The sequence below is a fragment of the Lagenorhynchus albirostris genome, chromosome 14 (assembly GCF_949774975.1).
Source record: "Lagenorhynchus albirostris chromosome 14, mLagAlb1.1, whole genome shotgun sequence".
Lineage (NCBI taxonomy): Eukaryota > Metazoa > Chordata > Mammalia > Artiodactyla > Delphinidae > Lagenorhynchus > Lagenorhynchus albirostris.
In genome coordinates, this window is record NC_083108.1 from 66,233,005 (window position 1) to 66,251,997 (window position 18,993).

At 51.0% G+C, this 18,993-nt stretch overlaps 1 protein-coding gene across 5 annotated transcripts in view; it reads left to right on the forward strand.

Annotated features, from left to right (window-relative positions):
- Window positions 1-18,993, forward strand: part of AP1B1 (adaptor related protein complex 1 subunit beta 1) — a 53,393-nt gene that overhangs the window by 18,440 nt on the left and 15,960 nt on the right. For 4 of the 5 annotated variants that reach the window (XM_060170294.1, XM_060170297.1, XM_060170295.1 and 1 more), the window contains 10 exons: window positions 1,700-1,762; window positions 5,560-5,665; window positions 8,181-8,316; window positions 9,087-9,332; window positions 10,543-10,733; window positions 11,768-11,989; window positions 14,466-14,586; window positions 14,950-15,045; window positions 16,059-16,174; window positions 16,524-16,689. In XM_060170294.1, the coding sequence (XP_060026277.1) occupies window positions 1,726-1,762; window positions 5,560-5,665; window positions 8,181-8,316; window positions 9,087-9,332; window positions 10,543-10,733; window positions 11,768-11,989; window positions 14,466-14,586; window positions 14,950-15,045; window positions 16,059-16,174; window positions 16,524-16,689 (1,437 nt within the window). In that variant the 5' untranslated portion in view covers window positions 1,700-1,725. Of the gene's footprint in view, window positions 1-1,699; window positions 1,763-5,559; window positions 5,676-8,180; window positions 8,317-9,086; window positions 9,333-10,542; window positions 10,734-11,767; window positions 11,990-14,465; window positions 14,587-14,949; window positions 15,046-16,058; window positions 16,175-16,523; window positions 16,690-18,993 lie in introns of those variants that run through there. The other variant, XM_060170298.1, reaches the window with a different exon arrangement.

Sequence of the window (18,993 nt, forward strand, 5' to 3'; positions counted from 1 at the left end):
TAGGTGCAGAGGGGGGGCTACTCTTTGTTGCAGTGCATGGGCTTCTCATTGCGGTGGCTTTTCTTGTGGAGCATGGGCTCTAGGCGCACGGGCTTCATTAGTTGTGGCCAATGGGCTCTATAGCTCAGGCTCAGTAGTAGTGGTGCACTGGTTTAGTTGCTCCGCGGCATGTGGGATCTTCCCGGACCAGGGTTTGAACCCATGTCCCCTGCGTTGGCAGGTGGATTCTTAACCACTGCGCCACCAGGGAAGTCCCTCCAGAGACTTTTGAGATGTTCCTTGACTCGTCACATCCATCGCAAGAGTAACCTTAATCTCCCCCTACTGATAGCAATGAATTGAAAGAAGATATTAATGGTTTACATGTTTGAGTCTCTTCTATAGAGGCAACAGAAGGGACCAAGTGAGTGAGTTTTCTCCATGCAAATGTCTGTTCTTTGGGTTGTGTGGTTTTATGTACCATGTGAAACTATAGGTAGGACTGGAAGTTGAAAGTCTCATGGCTTTTTGGACTGAGTCCTTAAGCCACTCTCAGGGTTCTGTCCTTTCTCTCAGATGGGGAAGCAGAATTCCCTCCTCTCTAGAGCACAGGTCCTGAGCTCAGATGGACCTGAAATTGTCTCCCAGTCCAGCCATTTACAAGCCATGTGACCTTGGGCAAGTTACTTAACATCCCTGAGCCTCAGTTTCCTCATCTAAAAAGGGGGTAAAAGCAATTACTTTATTGGTAGAATTAAATGAGATAATGTTTGTAAAGCTTTAATAGGGGTTCAGTAAATGATAGCTTCTTAATAAATGTTAGAACAACCCCTGAAGCCTCTGCCATGCATCCAGGGTACTTGGCTCCTGTGTAGCTTCTTATATCTCTCATCTGTTGACCAAGAATAACTATTGAAGTTACATCGTAAATGCTCAGCAAATTGTTGAATGAATGAGAGGGCCTTGCTACTTTCTTTGCCCTGTTGCCTGAGACCAGTACTTCACAGTGTGGGTTTTACCCTAGGAGGTGTCCTGAGAGGTGCTTTGAGAAAACTCACCAGTCAGATTTGGGGAGTGCTGTAGAGTCTGCAGTGTGTAGTTTCTAGCCCTCTCTAGAGATGAATAGTGCCTATCACTGTTTAGAGAAGCTTGGAAAAGCTGGGTAGAGAAGAAATCTCTCTAGCTTTTTAACCTTGGCGTTTTCCAAGCTCCTTTGACTATATAGGCAATGATAGCGATAGTACTTCCATGAGGCTGTGATGAGGCTTCAGTGAGTTCACATGTGAGAAGCACTTAGTGCTGGGCAGAGTGAGCACCACAGAGGGGCTGCTGTAACCATGATTGTTCAGTGCTTTTTAATCTGTGGACTCTTCCAAAGTATTGAGCCATTCCCTACCGATGGACATTTAAGTTATTTCCAGTGGTATATTGTTATGGACAGTGCTGCAGGATATAAAACCCTTTTATCCTGTGCAGATATTTCTGTGGGAGAGATTCCTAGAAGTAAAATCCCTGGGTCAAAGAATACGCACATTTTAAAATTTGATAGATCCTTCGGAATTACCCTCCAAAATCTAATCAGCCATTATCTAACAGTTCATTTGCCCAGTAAAGAGATGAGAAGCTATCTCCCCTCATCAGGCATGCACTGGATCCGTCTCCCCTCTTGTGAAATGAAGAATGGAACACAAGGGCAAGTTACCCCTTTTCTGTCTTGCAGAGTCTGGCCACAGATAAGGGACCAAAATGACGGACTCAAAATATTTCACCACAACCAAGAAAGGTACTGTTTGTTTCATTGTGGGGTCTTTTCTTTTTTTTTTTTTTTTTTTTTGGCTGCCTTTGGTATTCATTGCTGCACACGGGCTTTCTCTAGTTGCAGCAGGTGGGGGCTACTTTTCATTGCAGTGCACGGGCTTCTCATTGCAGTGGCTTCTCTTGTTGCAGAGCACGGGCTCTAGGCGTGTGGGCTTCAGTAGTCATGGCACGCAGGCTCAGTAGTTGTGGCTCGCCGGCTCTAGAATGCAGGCTCAGTAGTTGTGGTGCACGGGCTTAGCTGCTCTGTGGCATGTGGGATCTTCCCGGACCAGGGCTCAAACCCGTGTCCCCTGCATTGGCAGGCGGATTCTTAACCACTGCGCCAGCAGGGACATCCCCATTGTGGGGTCTTATCCTCTTCTTTCCTTGCCCGACCCTTCTGCTTGCTCCCTGTGGTAGTGGGGGGTTGAGGGCGTGTGGAGGCCTGGAAGCAAGTGGCAAGAATCACTGAGAGCATTTTGAACCTTGTGGATCCGGAAATTTGAACTGCGGATGGTGTAAGAAGTATGACTACTTTCAGAATTCCAGAAGGAAAAAGCATTAACTCCACGTATAGAAAAAAGCCCTCTTTTGTTCCCTATGGCTTTAAATTGTGAAAAATGACGCCCCACCGCCCAGAGGAAAGAAAGCACACAATCCTGTCAGCAACTGCACAGTGGTATCTGTGCATGTTTGGTCCTTATCGTTGGGCACATGTTTTACGTGGTTGAAGTCAGAGTTTGTATCCTGTTTTTCATCTAGCATTATCATAAACGTTTCCCCACAGTTCTGAAGACTCAGTCTGTTGAGTTGCTGCATCAAAATTTGCTAAGCTAGTCTTGTATTGTTTGGGTATTACAGTTGATTTTGCTTTTCGGGAAATGGAGTTGGTTGTAGTGGCTGACAAATGTGCTTTAACCCTGTAAGCAATCTTTCTGGCTGGCCCTTCCTTCCTCCTTCCTTCCCTCCAAGTGAGATTAACACTCGCCTGCTGACCAGATGAGGAGAGTTTGTTGTTGGGTCAGCTGAGCCAGGACCTGCAGTCCCCTCATCAGGTGGTTCATTTCTCAGTCCAGCCAGTTTTCCTGTGTCTCTTCCATGTGCAGTGGAGGAGACAAATGGAGTCTCTGACCTGGCTTTGCTTGCCCTTGGGCAGAGAGGACAGTTTATTTATTTATTTATCTATTTATTTTAATTTAAAAATTTTTTTATTTATTTATTTTTGGCTGTGTTGGGTCTTCGTTGCTGCACGCAGGCTTTCTCTAGTTGTGGCGAGCAGGGACTCCTCTTCGTTGTGGTGTGCGGGCTTCTCATTGTGGTGGTTTCTCTTGTTGTGGAGCACGGGCTCTAGGCGCATGGGCTTCAGTAGTTGTGACGAGCGGACTCCAGAGCGCAGGCTCAGTAGTTGTGGCGCACGGGCTTAGTTGTTCCGCGGCCTGTGGGATCTTCCCGGACCAGGGATCAAACCTGTGTCCCCTGCATTGGCAGGCAGATTCTTATCCAGTGCGCCACCAGGGAAGCCTGAGAGGACAGTTTATTAAGTAGTGATCACTCTAAAGGGCAGTGGGTGCTGTGATAAGGGAGGGGCGGCCCGTGGGAGGGTTGGGGTGGAGCTAGACAGATAAAATGGGGTGGAGTGAGTGCTGTCCCAGGTCCATCAGGGAAAGGAAAGCCTAGGCACAAGTTACTGAAGAGTGTGATGGAAGAAAGGTTGGAGAGGTTTGTGGTGCCTGGCGAGCCAGGTCAAAGTGGGTGAACAGTGCCGAGTAAACTGAGGTGTCAGTAGTGGGGTTTTTTTTATGGGTTTTCTTTTGAGGAGAATGTCTAGAGAAATATCTGGGACCAAATTTGACATCATTGATGGTTTTAGGCAGGGGGAGGTCAGAGGCAGATTCTAATCGAGGATCGAAGTGGGTGAGGCTGTGGAGAGGCAGGGAGATCAGAACCACAGTTCGCATGAGAGATGATGCTGCCTGAGCTGGGGAGGAAGGCAGGGGTGTTGGGGATAGAATTGGATGCCTCGTATGTGATTGAGGAGGTAGGCTTGATAACTGGTTGGATTTGGGGCACATTATAGGAAGGAGGCATTTCTGAAGCAGGCAGATCCCGGGATCACCTCACTAGCCTTCTTGGGGCCAAGGTGACTCGGGCCTAGATCCATCAGTTGACTGCCAGTTGTACTGAATCTGGCCAAACACCTCAAACAAAGCAGGGGCAGCCCAGCAGCAAGGCCCAGGGTCAGTCACATGGTCTGTTGGATCTCATAGCAGGGACACAGCCCCCTTAGTCCCTTGGAGGAGAAGGGCGTGTGTTCCTTCAGCTCTCCAGAGCCTTGGATTTGAACTGCAAGGTCTGCAGATTCCTTCTGGCTCTGTTGAGCAATATCCTCAATGTGGCCTTGCCCGGGCTGTGCTGCATGATTGTTCTTAATTAACCTGCTTACTGTCTCTCATCTCAAGTCTTTGCTGAACACCACATTGTTCAGTCATTAAAAAAATTTTTTAAAAAAGAACAAAACAAACAACAACAACAAAAAAGAACCAAAAAACCCTGTTAGTTTTCTTTTTTTCACTGTAAATCCATCTAGAACTTCTCTAGCACTTCCCCCCACATGATAGTTTCTGCTTCACCCCCAACCCAAGTAACTTGAGAGGGAAGCCCGGGACTCTCCTACAAAAGAGGGAGCCAAGACAGAGGTTCACGTGGTAAATTAGTAATAATAGTGACCACGTTTAATGCAGGCCACTGAGTGCCAGGCACTGAGCTGAGCGTTTTGCATCTGTTACATGAGAAGAGTCAAGGCCCCAGGCAAGGCAGAGAGTACAGACAAGGAAATGGTTTCAGAGAAGCAGGGTGAATGTCCTGGGTCTGCCAGAGCACATGGGCTTTGGAGCTGGCAGACCTGGTTTTGAATCTTAGCCTTCCTCCTCATGGCTGTGTCCTTGGGCAAGTTCCTGAACCTCTTCTGGCCTCCATTTGCTCATCTGCAAAATGCGGGCAAGTGTGGAGTTGTTGTGAGGATGCAATGAGAAAAGGTGTGGGAAGAAGTTAGGGAGGTGCCTGGCTTAGAGAAAGGCTCAGGAAAGGCTGGCTGCAGCTGGTTTAAGGGCAGGAGGTCTGTCTCACTCCAGCATCTGCCCTCTTAACCTGTTATTGGGGTTATCAGGCCCCTGACTACCTCTCCATGGCAGGGCCCTGAACAGTCCTACTTCCTTGTTTGCTTTTTCCAGATCATCAAGTTCTTAAGAACAGTTTATTAAATGCTAGAGCCCTCGTGGGACAGCTGAATTCCCATTTTCAGAGCCGAGCAACCACTTGTGGATCAGGAAGTGAAACCCTGAGTGAGCTCTTTTAACTCGAAGCGCTAGGAAAACAGGAAAAGCCTGAGCAAATCCTGCCCTTTTCCCTCAAACCTTAAGTCCCCAGGTTCCATCCCACACTGCTTTGAGGGCTTTGGGTGTGGGTGGCTGAGGAGAGCTTTGCTTCCCTCGGCATGTTTTTAGCCATCTGGCTGAGCAGGACCTGGCAGCAAATTTTTTGTCTCCCTCAGAACCTCTGTAGCTTCCATGGCTCCTCTCCCCTCGATCTGACGTGATCTCCAACCTTCCTTCCTGATAATTCAGTTGTTTCTGCCTGCCCACCCAGGGCCAGGGCCTGAAGCTGCCTTCAGCGGGCAGCACAGAGTGTCTTCCCTGCCTCCCTCCCATTCTTTTGGAAGTTGGGGACTGGGAAGCGCCCCTTGGCAGAGTGGAAATGGATCACTCATGCTGCCTCCTTTTTTAGGGGAGATCTTCGAGCTGAAGGCAGAACTGAACAGTGACAAGAAGGAGAAGAAGAAGGAGGCGGTGAAGAAAGTGATTGCGTCCATGACCGTGGGCAAAGATGTCAGGTGAGCAGGGGTAGGCTGGCTGGCAGCTGGAGGCAGCTGACAGAGGGAAGCTTTTGAGCTTGGGTCCAGTTCGATCCCTCCTTTAAGATATCCCTAGGGACCCATGTCTCCCCTGGTGTAGCTCCCTTCGCAGATCTTTCCAAATAGAAGGTTTTGTTTGCAGAGGGGTCATGTGCTCAGATGTTGATGGGGTCAGGCAGTAATGGAGCAAGTGAAGTGGGCTAGGTTGAAAAGGGAACAGGCAATGCAGTGGATGTGCTGTGAGCCCTGTCAGGAACTCCAGAGGATGCTGCCTGCTGGGGAAAATGACCCCAGTGGGACCAGGTCTTTAAAAAGAACGGGGAATCTGGATTTTTCATTTTAAATCTCCTTGTTTTAGATTGCCAGATGAGGGAATTCCCTGGCAGTCCAATGGTTAAGACTTGGCGCTTTCACTGCTGTAGCCCCAGGTTCAATCCCTGGTCAGGGAACTAAGATCCCACAAGCCATGTGGTGCGGCAAAAAAAAAAAAAAAAAAAATTGCCAGATAATACTAAACAAACAAATAAACACTGTGCAAGTAAAACACACCTGCATGTTGGGCTTGTTAAATTTGTTGTCAGTTTGCATCCCCTGGTGTGCATCTGTTGCCAGAGCACATCACATGTAGAATTGTGGCCACTCCTTTGCTCACACATCTCCCCAGCCTGGAACGTCCCTTCCCCTTGTCCATTTACACTGCTGCCTCCCTCATCATGCCGGCTGACTACCCTGAACACGCAGCATTTGCTGTGTTCCTGTCGCCTGGCACTAATTGTAGACTGTCCTCTTCTTATGTATACTTGTGCTTACCTGCCCACCACATTGTTGAGTCCCCAAGGACAGGAGCTGGGTTCTGTGACAACTTAACACTTGCACAGTGTTTGAGAGTCAGCAAAACGCTTTTAAATATTTTCTTAGCAATTCCCATACTGTAGGTAAGGATATTTTTCCTGCCAAAGAAACCAGAAACGATGACTGCCCCATGGTCACGTGGTTAATGGAGGAACTGGACTCATGCTCAGCCCTTCTGAAATCCAGACCCAGGGTGCTTTCCCCCATTCCCTCTCCTTTGGGCCCTTTTGGTGCCCAGTCCTGTGCCTCATAGGCCTGGGTGCTGACGTGGAGCAGCTCCCCATCTGGATCCCTCAGCAGGAACCCACAGCTCCGGACTTCTCCATGGATTTCCCTGTCCCATTGCCATGCTCATCAAGGGGCCTCCTGACAGCGCACAGTAGAAACAGTTCTGCAGAGAAACCTGCTGAGGACACAGTGGCAAAGGAATCAGGTGTCTGCTGGAAAACTGGGCCTCCTTCCAAGACAGATTCTTCCCAGGACAAAGCTGCTTTCCTTCAACTAGAACACCCCTGTCACAGAGGAGGCACCCCTGTCATCTCAAATGAGCTTGTTTTGCTGATGTGACGGGCCCAAAAGAGCAAGTCAGGCCTCTCAGCTCCCCCCTTTCCTGGTTCGTCATCTTCCAAGGTGATGCATCAGCTTCAGCACTGACTGGACTCTCCTGCCTGTCGGGGCTCAGGAAATTCACTTTGACCTCTTAAGTCTGTGTTACTGGGTCCTCGCCCATAAAATCACGAAAATTGAGAAGGGGGGTGATAGATAATTCCAGAGACAGAAAATTGACCACTAACCATATTTCACATGTCAAGGGGCCTGTGACCCCGGGACTGTGGGGTACCATGTTGGGAAGGGTTCTGCCCAGTATAACAGTGGTCCTGAGCATGGGCTGTGACTCAGACCTGGTGCCTTAGGCAGTTGTTTGATATTTGTGAACCTCAGTATTGTCTTCCGTAAAGTGGGGATAATCCACTGACTTCTCAGGGTTGTTAAACAAGATCATTATGTAAAGCCCCTAGCACCAAGCCTGGTGTGTAGCGCGTGCTCTGTACACATGGGCTGGTTCTTAGTGGGTGCCTTGTAGTGACTGCAGCCCAGCCTACCCCTGCTCCCCTAAGCCCTCTGCAACCAGCAGCCCAATATAAGTGGCCATGTCAAGTATCAGAGAAGGAAAAACAATCGTTTTCATTTCTGTAGCACCTCCTAGATGTCAAGGACTAGATACCTTAAGTATGTTGTCTCTTTCAATTATCACAAGGGCCCTGTGAAATGGGGTTTTGTTATATCTTTCTTGCAAATGAGGAAACTGAAACTGGGGATAAAAGAATTTTCCCAACTTGATTCAGCCAGCAAGAGGCAGAGCTGGGTTTGAGCCAGGTCAGATGGGCTCTAGAGCTCATGTTTGAACCCTGTGTAAAAAACAGAGGACTTCTTTGGTTTTAAAATCACCCTTTGGAATTCCATTTCTACCAACGATGTTCACGTTAATGGAGCTGTTGCCCTGCCTTTTACTAAGAAGTCCTGTTATGTTTTCCTTCCCTCCTTCCCACTCACCCTCCTCCCCAGCCCCCATTAGCTGCCTGAAAAGTCTTCCTCTTCTTTTTTTCACCTTTCCCACATTGACGCTACTTTGACCTGCTAGTGCCCTCTTCCCCGACGTGGTGAACTGTATGCAGACGGACAACCTGGAGCTGAAAAAGCTGGTGTACCTGTACTTGATGAACTATGCCAAGAGTCAGCCCGACATGGCCATCATGGCCGTCAACACCTTTGTGAAGGTAAGTAGAAGCTTGGTGTGGGGCTGGGTGCTCACTGCTCCATCTCCCCTCAGTCTCCCGGGGTGTGGCGCTACAGCCCTGGGTAGAAACACGGAGGATCCTTTCCAGGCCGTCTGACTTCCAGCCTGGGGGCCTCTTCCTCCAGCAGAGGGCTCCCGTTGTCTCCAGAAAATCTGATGCTACAGACCCTGCTAACTCATTCCATGTGAGGTCGCCCCAGGCCTTTCGATCCCCGTGTGCCCTGGGATGAGCCATGGCCCTGTGTCATTTGCCAGCTGAGGATGCAGCATGTGTCTGAGGGCTTCCGTATTGCCCTTCTAGACTTCGCTCCTTTCTGCATGTTCTGTCCTCCAGATTGAGGAGAAACAGGGACTTGCGTCGTCAGCTCTGTGCACCTTTAAAACCTTAGCTCCCCAGCCCTGTCGATGCTTAGGTGTGGGCGAATGAGGGTTCTGTGGCCCAGTGGGAAGATTGAGGGTTGTGGTGCTGGGTGGACGCGGCTTGAATTGTGGCTCTGCTCTGTGACCGGGTGAGCTCCTGACCTTCCTGAGGGCCTTAGCTCCCTCACCTGTGAAATGGGAACAGTATTGTGTGTCTGCTGTGAGGATCAGAGGGAACAGTACAAAGCCTGGTATCTGACAGATGCTACGTGCTAAACACACGGCACTTACTTTTGGTGCTGTTGGCCGCAGTCGGTGGGAGATCCCACAGCAGCTGTCTAATGTTGCTCAGCTCGCCCCTGCCCTCGGCCAATGGCTGGTTTCCCTCAGGACTGTGAGGACCCCAACCCCCTGATCCGGGCCCTGGCTGTGCGGACCATGGGCTGCATCCGCGTTGACAAGATCACAGAGTACCTATGCGAGCCACTCCGGAAGTGCCTGAAGGACGAGGACCCATATGTGCGCAAGACGGCGGCCGTGTGCGTGGCCAAGCTCCACGACATCAATGCCCAGCTGGTAGAGGACCAGGGCTTCCTGGATACCCTTAAAGACCTCATCTCTGACTCTAACCCCATGGTAAGTCTCTGCCACCCACCCTGCCACCTCCACCACCTCCAGGGTTGCTTGGGAAGACCTCTGCTTGACCCTCCACCAGGCAACCCCAGTTCTTGGAAGTCAGAGCCCTGCGGGGTGGGCTAGCTGTTTTCCTACCCGCAGTGGTTTGGGCGCCATCTTTGGAGTGAGCTAGACCTGGATTCCCTTCTCTGCACAGCCCTCTTTAAGGAGCTGTGTGACCTCAGGCATCCTACCTAACCTTCCAGAGTCCTCTTTTCTTCATTAGTAAGATGGATCTAATTCTGCATGACTGCCGGGGGTGTTGGGAGGCTTAAGCCGTTAAGGTAATGTGCCTGGCATAGGCTGGCACACAGTGGGTGTGCACCCAAGACTAGTACCCTCCTTCCCCTTCCAGTCACTGTCATTGTCACCGTCCTCTCACCAAGACTGTCAGAGAGCTCTGAATGTGAGGTACTTCTCCCTTTCCTCACTTCTTTGCAGGGTTGTAGAGAATCACCCTTGAAGTAGTGTAGCCTGGAGGACAGGGGACCAGAAAGCAGCTGGGAGGGGAGCTGGTCTCCTCACGGCTGGTGATGGCAGCAGTTTGGAGAACAGTTCGGTAGGGCCATGTTTAAAATGAAGTATACAACCCACCCGGCCCAGACGTGTCATTCTGTGTCCCTCTGAAACACTGATCCCATGCGGGTGCCGAGTGGCCAGTACGACGATGACCGTGGGAGCATTGCTTGATTACGGGAAAGTTGAAAACCACGCAGAAAGCACATAAAAACAGCTGCTCTGGTGGAAATGGGTTGCAGCCCCAGAGCTTCACCTGGCAACCCCTCTGTGCTCCAGCCCCTGAGGGGCTCTGCAGGAGGAACCTTCTAGCTCTGAGAAGCACAGTTGTCAGCTCCCACAGTGAGCTGCTGTAGCTGGTAGAGCGGGACTCCGTGTTAGGTAGCAGGGAGCACTATCTGTTGCAGGAACTTGGAGCTAGATCTTTCTTGTTTTGTGTTTTTCTTTATTGTCAGGTGCACTGACTTTAGTTTCAGCTTACAGAGGAGTCAGTAGGGTGCGTGCTTGGAGTGGGTCTCGGTGCTCCAGACCCTGCCCTTCAGGTCATATTCTTTTCAGGATGTTTGAGCTCTGACTGGCCAACATCATTAGCCTCACTACCTCCCTGGCCTGAGAGCAGCATCCCAGACTCTGTCCCTTCTACCCTCTCAACCAGGTGGTGGCAAACGCAGTGGCTGCCCTCTCGGAGATCGCCGAATCTCACCCCAGCAGCAACCTGCTCGATCTGAACCCGCAGTCCATTAACAAGCTGCTGACAGCCCTGAACGAGTGCACCGAGTGGGGCCAGATCTTCATCCTGGACTGCCTGGCCAACTACACACCCAAGGACGACCGGGAGGCCCAGAGGTAGGAGGCTGCCCTTGCTTGCCAGCCTCGCCAGGCCCTGGGGTGGGAGGCTCCAACCATGAGCTGGCCCCAGGCCTCCGGGGGGCTTCTTTCCAGGCCTTGCCCCACAGACCATCCTCAGACACAGAGCCAGCAGGTTGACAGTGGTGTTGCTTCAGGCAGTCAGCGCACTGCTCACTGAGGGCACAGAACAGAAGCCAGGGCCTGACCTGGGAGCTGACAGAGAGATCTTGGTCACTGCGGGCTGAGGAAAGAGGTGGACAGCATGAGAGCCACCACTCGTTGAATTCTTACTGGGTGCCTGGGACTCTGCTGGGTGCTTCCTACGCATTAGATAATCTTTAAAGAAACTCTGTGAAGGCAGCCCCATCACTGTCCCCGTTTTACAGGTAGGGAAACTCTGACTTAGGGAGGTGGAAGAAATCACCTAGGTCACCAGCTGGGTCTCCCCTGACTCTTGGTCCTAACCAACATGGTATCCTGCCCCTTTTTTTTTGTTTTTGTTTCTTGCGGTACGCGGGTCTCTCACTGTTGTGGCCTACTCCCGTTGCGGAGCACAGGCTCCGGACGCGCAGGCTCAGCGGCCGTGGCTCATGGGCCCTGCCGCTCCGCGGCACGCGGGATACTCCCAGACCGGGGCACGAACCCATGTCCCCTGCATCGGCAGGCGGACTCTCAACCGCTGCGCCACCAGGGAAGCCCTCCTGCCCCTTTTGAATGCCCTCACAACAGAAGGGCGTGAGTTGACATTCATCCAGTGTTTACTGACTGCCAGGCACTGTGCTCAGTGCTGTACATGCATTGCCTCATTTAAGCCACCAGCAACCGTGTGAAGTTGGCATCATCATCTCCATTTCTTTAGATGAGGAAACTTGAGGTTCAGAGTGGTTTTAAGCTGCTTGGGGTCAGTTAGCAGGAAACAGAACCAGGAGCTAGGTCTTCCTCCTACAGAAGACAAGCTATCTTGATAACTAAAAACAGGGTGTTTCCCCTTGCTTGTCTCTCCTATTTGTCCCCCTCGGAATGGACCGCAGCATCTGTGAGCGGGTCACCCCCAGGCTCTCCCACGCCAACTCCGCTGTAGTGTTGTCTGCTGTGAAGGTGCTGATGAAGTTCATGGAGATGTTGTCCAAGGACCTGGACTACTATGGCACGCTGCTCAAGAAGCTGGCCCCGCCCCTGGTCACACTGCTGTCGGCCGAACCGGAGCTGCAGTACGTGGCCCTGCGAAACATCAACCTCATCGTGCAGAAAAGGTACTGGGACCACCACATATGGGTAGTGTGTGCCCTGGGGGGGGGATCTCCTGCTGGGAACAGGGGCTCTGAAGGGAAAGTGACCTGTCACCGTGCAGGATGTCTCAACAGCTTAACCCAGGGGTTCTGAGCCATCGGCATCTTTGTCCCACAGGGGACATTTGACAATGTCCGGAGACATTTTTGGTTGTCACAGTGGGGGCTGCTACTGTCATCTAGTGGGTGGAAGCCAGGGATGCTGCTCAACATCCTACAGTACACAGGACAGCTCTGCCCCCCCATAGAACTATCCATACCAAAAAGTCTGTAGTGCTGAGGTTGGGAAACCTCGGCTTAGCCTAACCAGGTAGCATGCTGGATAAAAGCTAGCGTGCACTTCTTAACCTTGGAGAGTGGATGGTCCACAGTCCACACAGCCTTCCTGAAACAGACTGTAAGATCGTGTACGTGTGCGCACACTCATTTTTCCTCGGTAAGAGTCCATAGCTCTAGAGGCTGGAGGACTCCAAGATGAGGCACCATGGATTTTGCATTAGCCTCAGGGCCACTCAGAATGCTGAGCAGCCAGTCTCAGTCCACCCAGTAGGAATAACCACAGTAGTGAGCCACTGCTTAAGGGAAGGTACCTGACACCGGGGTGGGTTGGGCTAAAAAACAAGGACCAATCCAGTAAGGGTGCCGGGCAGCTCCATGGAGTGGGGCCAGACTCTGCAGTTCTACTTCCAGCCTCTTTGGTCAAATGGCTGGATCAGCAACTAACTCAAAAGCAGAACAAGGGCCTCTTGTGGACAGGGAGCATGTGTGGAAGACCACACATGCTCCCTGTCTTTATAGCTTCAGTCTGGTTCTTAGTACACACATGGGGGCCCAGAAAAATCAGTGGAATTCAGACATTTGCGAAGGTTTGGGAGGTAAATTGGGGCAAGCTTTCTGAGTGCCTGAACAAAGGGATGAGACTAGGGATTCACAGTTGCAGTGTAGGGTTTAGTGAGGTGTTGTGACCTGTGGATCCCAATCAGCAGGAGGGGCTCCCTGTGCTATATTTAACAAGGCAAACCTCCGAAGAAGTTGACCCTGTTGCTGAGGCACTACCAGGCCCAGACCCAACATGCTTTTGGGTAGCTTGTGCCGAGTCCTGATGGCAGAAATCACAACTTCTGCCGCCCAGCTCAGGATCCTGCCTCGCTTTGCCAGGACCTCCCCGCAGCCTGCTCAGCAGCACTGAGGACCATCCTGGGCAGGGTCCCTCCTTTCTCTTTGCTGGGTCTTCTCGCCTCTTCACCATCTGTCCTCATTCCTTTTTGTTCCTGCTCTCTTTTCTGGGAAGGGTGCGGGAGTAGGAGTCAGGTAGGGGAGGTGACTCTCATCTTGCTCCCACCCTTATTAGCACTAGATGTGTGACCTAGGGCAGGCCCCTCCCCCCTCAGTTTTCCTCAGCTAAGAAAAATGAGGTGGGTGGTGCCGGTGAGGGAGGAGCAATGACACTGGTGACAGTTCCTGCCTAGCAAGTGCCTTCTCTGAGGCAGATACGGATCATGCTAGATGCTTTGCATCTACCTCTCACAACAGCCCTGTTATGTAGGTCTCTGTGCCGGGATCCCCAGGACCACCACCCCCCCCACACACACACACACACTTAGAGATTCACTAGAAGGACTCACAGGAGACAGCATATCATTGTTTTCATAGCTGAGGTTTATCATCGACCTCGTAGGGCTGCACAGCTGGATCATGAGGGAGAAAGACAGGTGGAGTCTGGAGGAATCCTCGTGCAGGCTTCCCATGGGGGGTCACACAGAGCATGTTCCTCCCCCAGCGACAGTGCAGCAGCATGTGTGTAATGTTTCTGCCCAGGGATGCCTGTTTGAGACTTAGCACCCTGGGTTTTTTTTGGGGGGGACAAGTCATAAAGGCACCCTCTGCCTGACACCTACCAAAATTCCAGGCTCCTAGAAGGAAAGCAGGTGTTCAGCAAAAACCATGTTGTTTATACAAACAGTCAAGGCACAGTTAACCACCTTTATCATTTAGGGAATGGTGAGAGCACTCCCAAAAGCTGAATTCCCAGATGCCAGTCCTTTCTAAGACTGGCAACTCGGGCCTGCAAAGGTAATGCTTCTGACACAGAACGCTTCCTATTTCGTGAGTGAGGAAACGGGCCTGAGGTCACCAGCTAGGATTGGAACTGAGGCCTGACTCCCAAGCCTGTTGCCTGATGCCTGTGGCCTCTTGAATGTGAACTGTTTCTTGCTCATATTCCCTCTTCCCTTCCTGGAATGTGCTTGGACACACAGGGGCCGGTCAGAACCTTGGTTGGCAGGTCCTGTGCCCAGGAGCGTGCAGCCATGGGGGCGACTACTTTCATGGATGTCAGTTTCCATGTCCGACCCCAGAAATGTCCCAGCAAACATGGAAGGGTTTTCTCACAGGGCCTGTGACTTGCTCTTTGCTCTTCGGGCAACTTGCCCACCACCAGGCCTGAGATCCTGAAGCACGAGATGAAGGTGTTCTTTGTGAAGTACAATGACCCCATCTACGTGAAGCTGGAGAAGCTGGACATCATGATCCGCCTGGCCTCCCAGGCCAACATCGCCCAGGTCAGCAGAGGGTGGTGCCCAGCGCACCGGGCTCTGTGAGCAAGCTCTCCACAAATGAATGTTAACTGATATTTTTGTGATTAAAGAGTTTGTTCTCTCTGTTATTACTTCACATCCATTGAAGTGGTAGTTAGGTGGATATGTTAGCTAGATCAACCAAACTAAGGATTGTCCATCCCTGCCAAATAGTCCTTCCTGTTTTCCTCTTGGGGCACCTGTGACAGCTCTCTCCCTCCCTTGGAACTTCCACTTCGAACAGGAGGCAGAATCCCACCCTTCTAGGGGTGTGTGCATACCCACAACCCAGGGGTGTTCCAGGAGGTTGCCCTGCCAGATCCCCCCAACTGCATCTTTGGGCCACAGGTGTTGGCGGAGTTGAAAGAGTACGCTACAGAGGTGGATGTGGACTTTGTACGGAAGGCTGTGCGAGCCATTGGCCGTTGCGCCATCAAGGTGGAGGTGAGGCTCTGACACTCTGTCCTTGGCGGGGGGAAGGAGGAAAGGAAAGGAAGCTGAAACCAGGAAACCAGTCTGATTCCAGCAGAATCTGCCAGCTGCTCATGGTCCAGGAAGGCCTGAGGGTCACAACTGGAGCCCCCAAGGTACCCACGGTACAGATTTGGTTGGGCTCCTTCTCATCTGTAATCTCCCGTGGGCCTCTGAGTTGCTGCAGGTGAAATTAGCCCATCATCGTCAGGGGTCTCCTGCAGCATTAGCTAAGACAGTGTGGCAGCCCAAGCTGGTGGTGGCCCTGGTAGACTTAGCTCTCACTTTGTGGAGCTTTGGGGCAGGGGCTCTGCCTATTGGACGTTTTGGCAGATATCATGATTCAGCTGTCCATGTGCCCTTATCTTCAAATTCCCAAGGGTCATTCAGACCCCTGTGTCCTGGCACTTCATCCCTCCCATTCTTTGCCTCTGGAGAGGTTCCTTGATCACTGATCTGACTCTCCTTAAATGGGTCTCCTGGAGGCTAGGGGATCTGGGACAGCTGGTCACTTTAGCCCAGCCCCTTGAGATGTTTTCCATTTGGCACCCGTGATGGCAGTCTGAGAAATCTCTCCCATAGAGCCTAGTGCAGCTTGTTGGAGTAGAGGGGTGTGGGGAGGGCTGGTCCAAGCAGAGACCTCCTAAATGCTTCTGGTCACGGGAGCCCATTTTGTGGAACAAGTAGAAGTGAAACCCTGCTCTCAGGGCTTGGCCTAGAAGAGCTCCAAAGACCCTCCCTGCTCTCAGAAGCTCTACTGGCCTTCTCCTCAGTCTAATTCTATCTCCCTGTGTCCCTGCCATCCCAGGACCATCATTTTGTACTCATTCTCCCACCTGTTACCTGCAGAGAGGGTTCTCCTGTTCTCCTGCTGTGAAAAGGAAGGTGGGCAAGGTGTGACCGAGCCCTTGACCAAGGCATGTTGGTCAGAGGTTCTGCTGGAAGTGGGTGCAAGGCCTTGCCCACACTCTCCTCTTCCCACACAGCAATCTGCCGAGCGCTGCGTGAGCACACTGCTCGATCTCATCCAGACCAAGGTCAACTACGTGGTCCAGGAAGCCATCGTGGTCATCAAGGACATCTTCCGCAAGTACCCCAACAAGTATGTGGCTGCCCCCCCGCCCCATGAGGGTGTTGTGGCTCTGCCAGGGACGGGCTGGTGGGGAGGAAAAGCAAGGAGGAGCCTCTCCCTCTTCCTTATTTTTCTGCCGTAAACAGCATTCTCAAAAGAAACCCTTTATTTTTTGCTTATTTCTCCTGAGCCGACCCTGCTCTGCTCCCCAGGCCCAAATAAGAACTGAAATGTAAAGGATAAAACTCAAATCCTGTTACTTGCCAGCCTCTCGGGCTCTTGTGGGACAGCTGCCCGTCTCTGTTGGCCCCTCCCGGGCCTCCCCTGGGTGGCCCGGGCTCCCTCAGTGCTCACGTGCCGGCTGTGCCCTGGTCTCCAGGTATGAGAGCGTGATCGCCACGCTGTGCGAGAACCTGGATTCCCTGGACGAGCCTGAGGCCCGGGCCGCCATGATCTGGATAGTGGGCGAGTACGCCGAGCGGATAGACAACGCGGATGAGCTGCTCGAGAGCTTCCTAGAGGGCTTCCATGACGAGAGCACCCAGGTGAGATGTTGGGTGGCCGACTTGGGCATGGCCAGCAGCTCAGCACCTGCGGTCCCTCCTGCCCTGAAACCCTCCTCTCAGCCAGGAGGCCTCAGGGCCCTGCCCCTCCTAAAACTGCACTGACGGTGCAGACAGACACAGGAGTGCTGTATGGGTGACAGGTGTGGCTCCTTGCCTCCCACACTGCAGTACCTAAGGGGGACATGTGAGGACACTCTGTGGTGGTGGCTATTGAAGACTGCAAAAGTTTCTGGTTTTGTTTTAATTTTGTATTTATGTTTGGATAGGTATAGTACATTGACTTGGTTCAAAATTGAAAAGACACAAAAGGATATATAGTGAAAATTCTGTTTCCTACCACTTTCCTGGTCACAAGTTCTCCTGGAGAACACCATGTTATTTATTGGTTTCTGGCGGGTACTTCCAGAGAGAGAGTTTAGGAACACACCAGCCAGTTCCTCTACAGAGACATGAATAGTCAATTTTCATCGTTTGTGGTACTTATATTACATAAAGTCAAACACTGATTTAGTAAGTGCTAAACCATTGCTTCCAGGAGAAATATAGAGTTGGGTTCCTACAAACCCCAGTCACAGCATTTTTATCAGCTGGTCAAGGTAAACCTTGTTTTATGTGTGTCTCTGTTTAGAGACACCTTATTTATTAATATATTACTGTTGATTCATTAGCATTGAACTCATAGCCAGCAGCACTGTAACTCATGCCTGAACAAAGCTCATCTAACACATGTATTTTCTCTAAAAGGCACATCACAGCCTTCTTGCGCTTAGGAACACCAGATAGCGCTTTAGCACTACACTGGGGGTGGGATGGGGGCATTTTAAACAGCAAAATCACCAACAAAAAGCACCAAAATGTGAAAGACATGGCACTAAGTAGACTGTGAAGAAGTCACTTGTTTACAGTATGAGAGTTGAGACAGACGGCAGGGCACCGCCTCACTCGACCTCAGCTGGGAATGTGTACTTCAGGCAACTCGAATTTTTCACTGCTGTGCATGTCTGTGAATGACCGTGAAAACGCCACAAGCACTGATTTCAGGGTCACCAGTAAATTTTAGCAAGCAGACAAATTTGCAGATGTGTCCTCTGTGAATAATGAGGATCAACTATATATATATATATTTCTTTCTCACTTTTTAAAAATATTTATTTATTTATTTTTGGCTGTGTTGGGTCTTCACTGCTGTGCACGGGCTTTCTCTAGTTGTGGCGAGCAGGGGCTACTATTCGTTGTAGCGTGCAGGCTTCTCATTGCAGTGGCTTCTCTTGTTGCAGAGCACAGGCTCTAGGCACACGGGCTTCAGTAGTTGTGCTACACAGGCTCAGTAGTTGTGGCCTGCGGGCTCTAGAGCGCAGGCTCAGTAGTTGTGGCACACGGGCTTAGTTGCTCCGTGGCATGTGGGATCTTCCCAGACCAGGGCTCAAACCCGTGTCCCCTGCATTGGCAGGCGGATTCTTAACCACTGCGCCACCAGGAAAGTCCCCTCACTTATTTTTAAATACTGATAGTAAACTATACAAATTGAAACTGATCAGTACCTTTCATTTTTCCCTTAAAAATACATTGGAAGGCCATGCCATTATTAATTATTAATTTGTGCCATTATTAATTTACAATTTCAGAGGCGTCCTTCATGCAGAAGGACCATGTTTGTTTAACCAGCCTCCCCTGACGAATATTTAGGTGTCCAACCTTCTGCTCTTTTAAACAGTACTGCTGTGAATAACCTGTGGAAAGCACACCTGCATGTGCAGCTGGAGGGTGAATTCTTAGAAGCACGATGCTAGGTAGAAGGGCCCGTGCATTGCAGGTTCAGGTTGCTGTAGCAGATTTCCCTTGGTGTGGAGATTGTTCTGGTTTACACTCCTGTCTCAGAGGTGGGAGAGTCCTCTCCTTACCTCCTTTGCCAGCCTAGTGCATGCTCAGACTTTATTTTTGCCTATTTGATTGATAACAAATGGTACCTTGGTATAGTTTTGTTTGCATTTCTGTTTTGAGTGGGGTTGAACATCTGTACATTTGTATTCCCTCTTACGTGAACTGTGCTCATGCACGTGGGGCCTTTAAAATGTCTGTGAGCACAGAAATCTTAGCTGCCCAGCTGGCGCAGTGGAACCCAGTGGATCAGACTTTGGACCTTGAATCGGAGATACGAGAGGCCAAACCCCTCTTCTGCCCCTTCCTGGCTTGCTGCCTTTATGCTAACCCTTTACCTGTCTGAGCCTCAGTTTCCTCATTTACAAAATGAGAGTCATAAGACTTTCCCTCATCCTGTGCTGT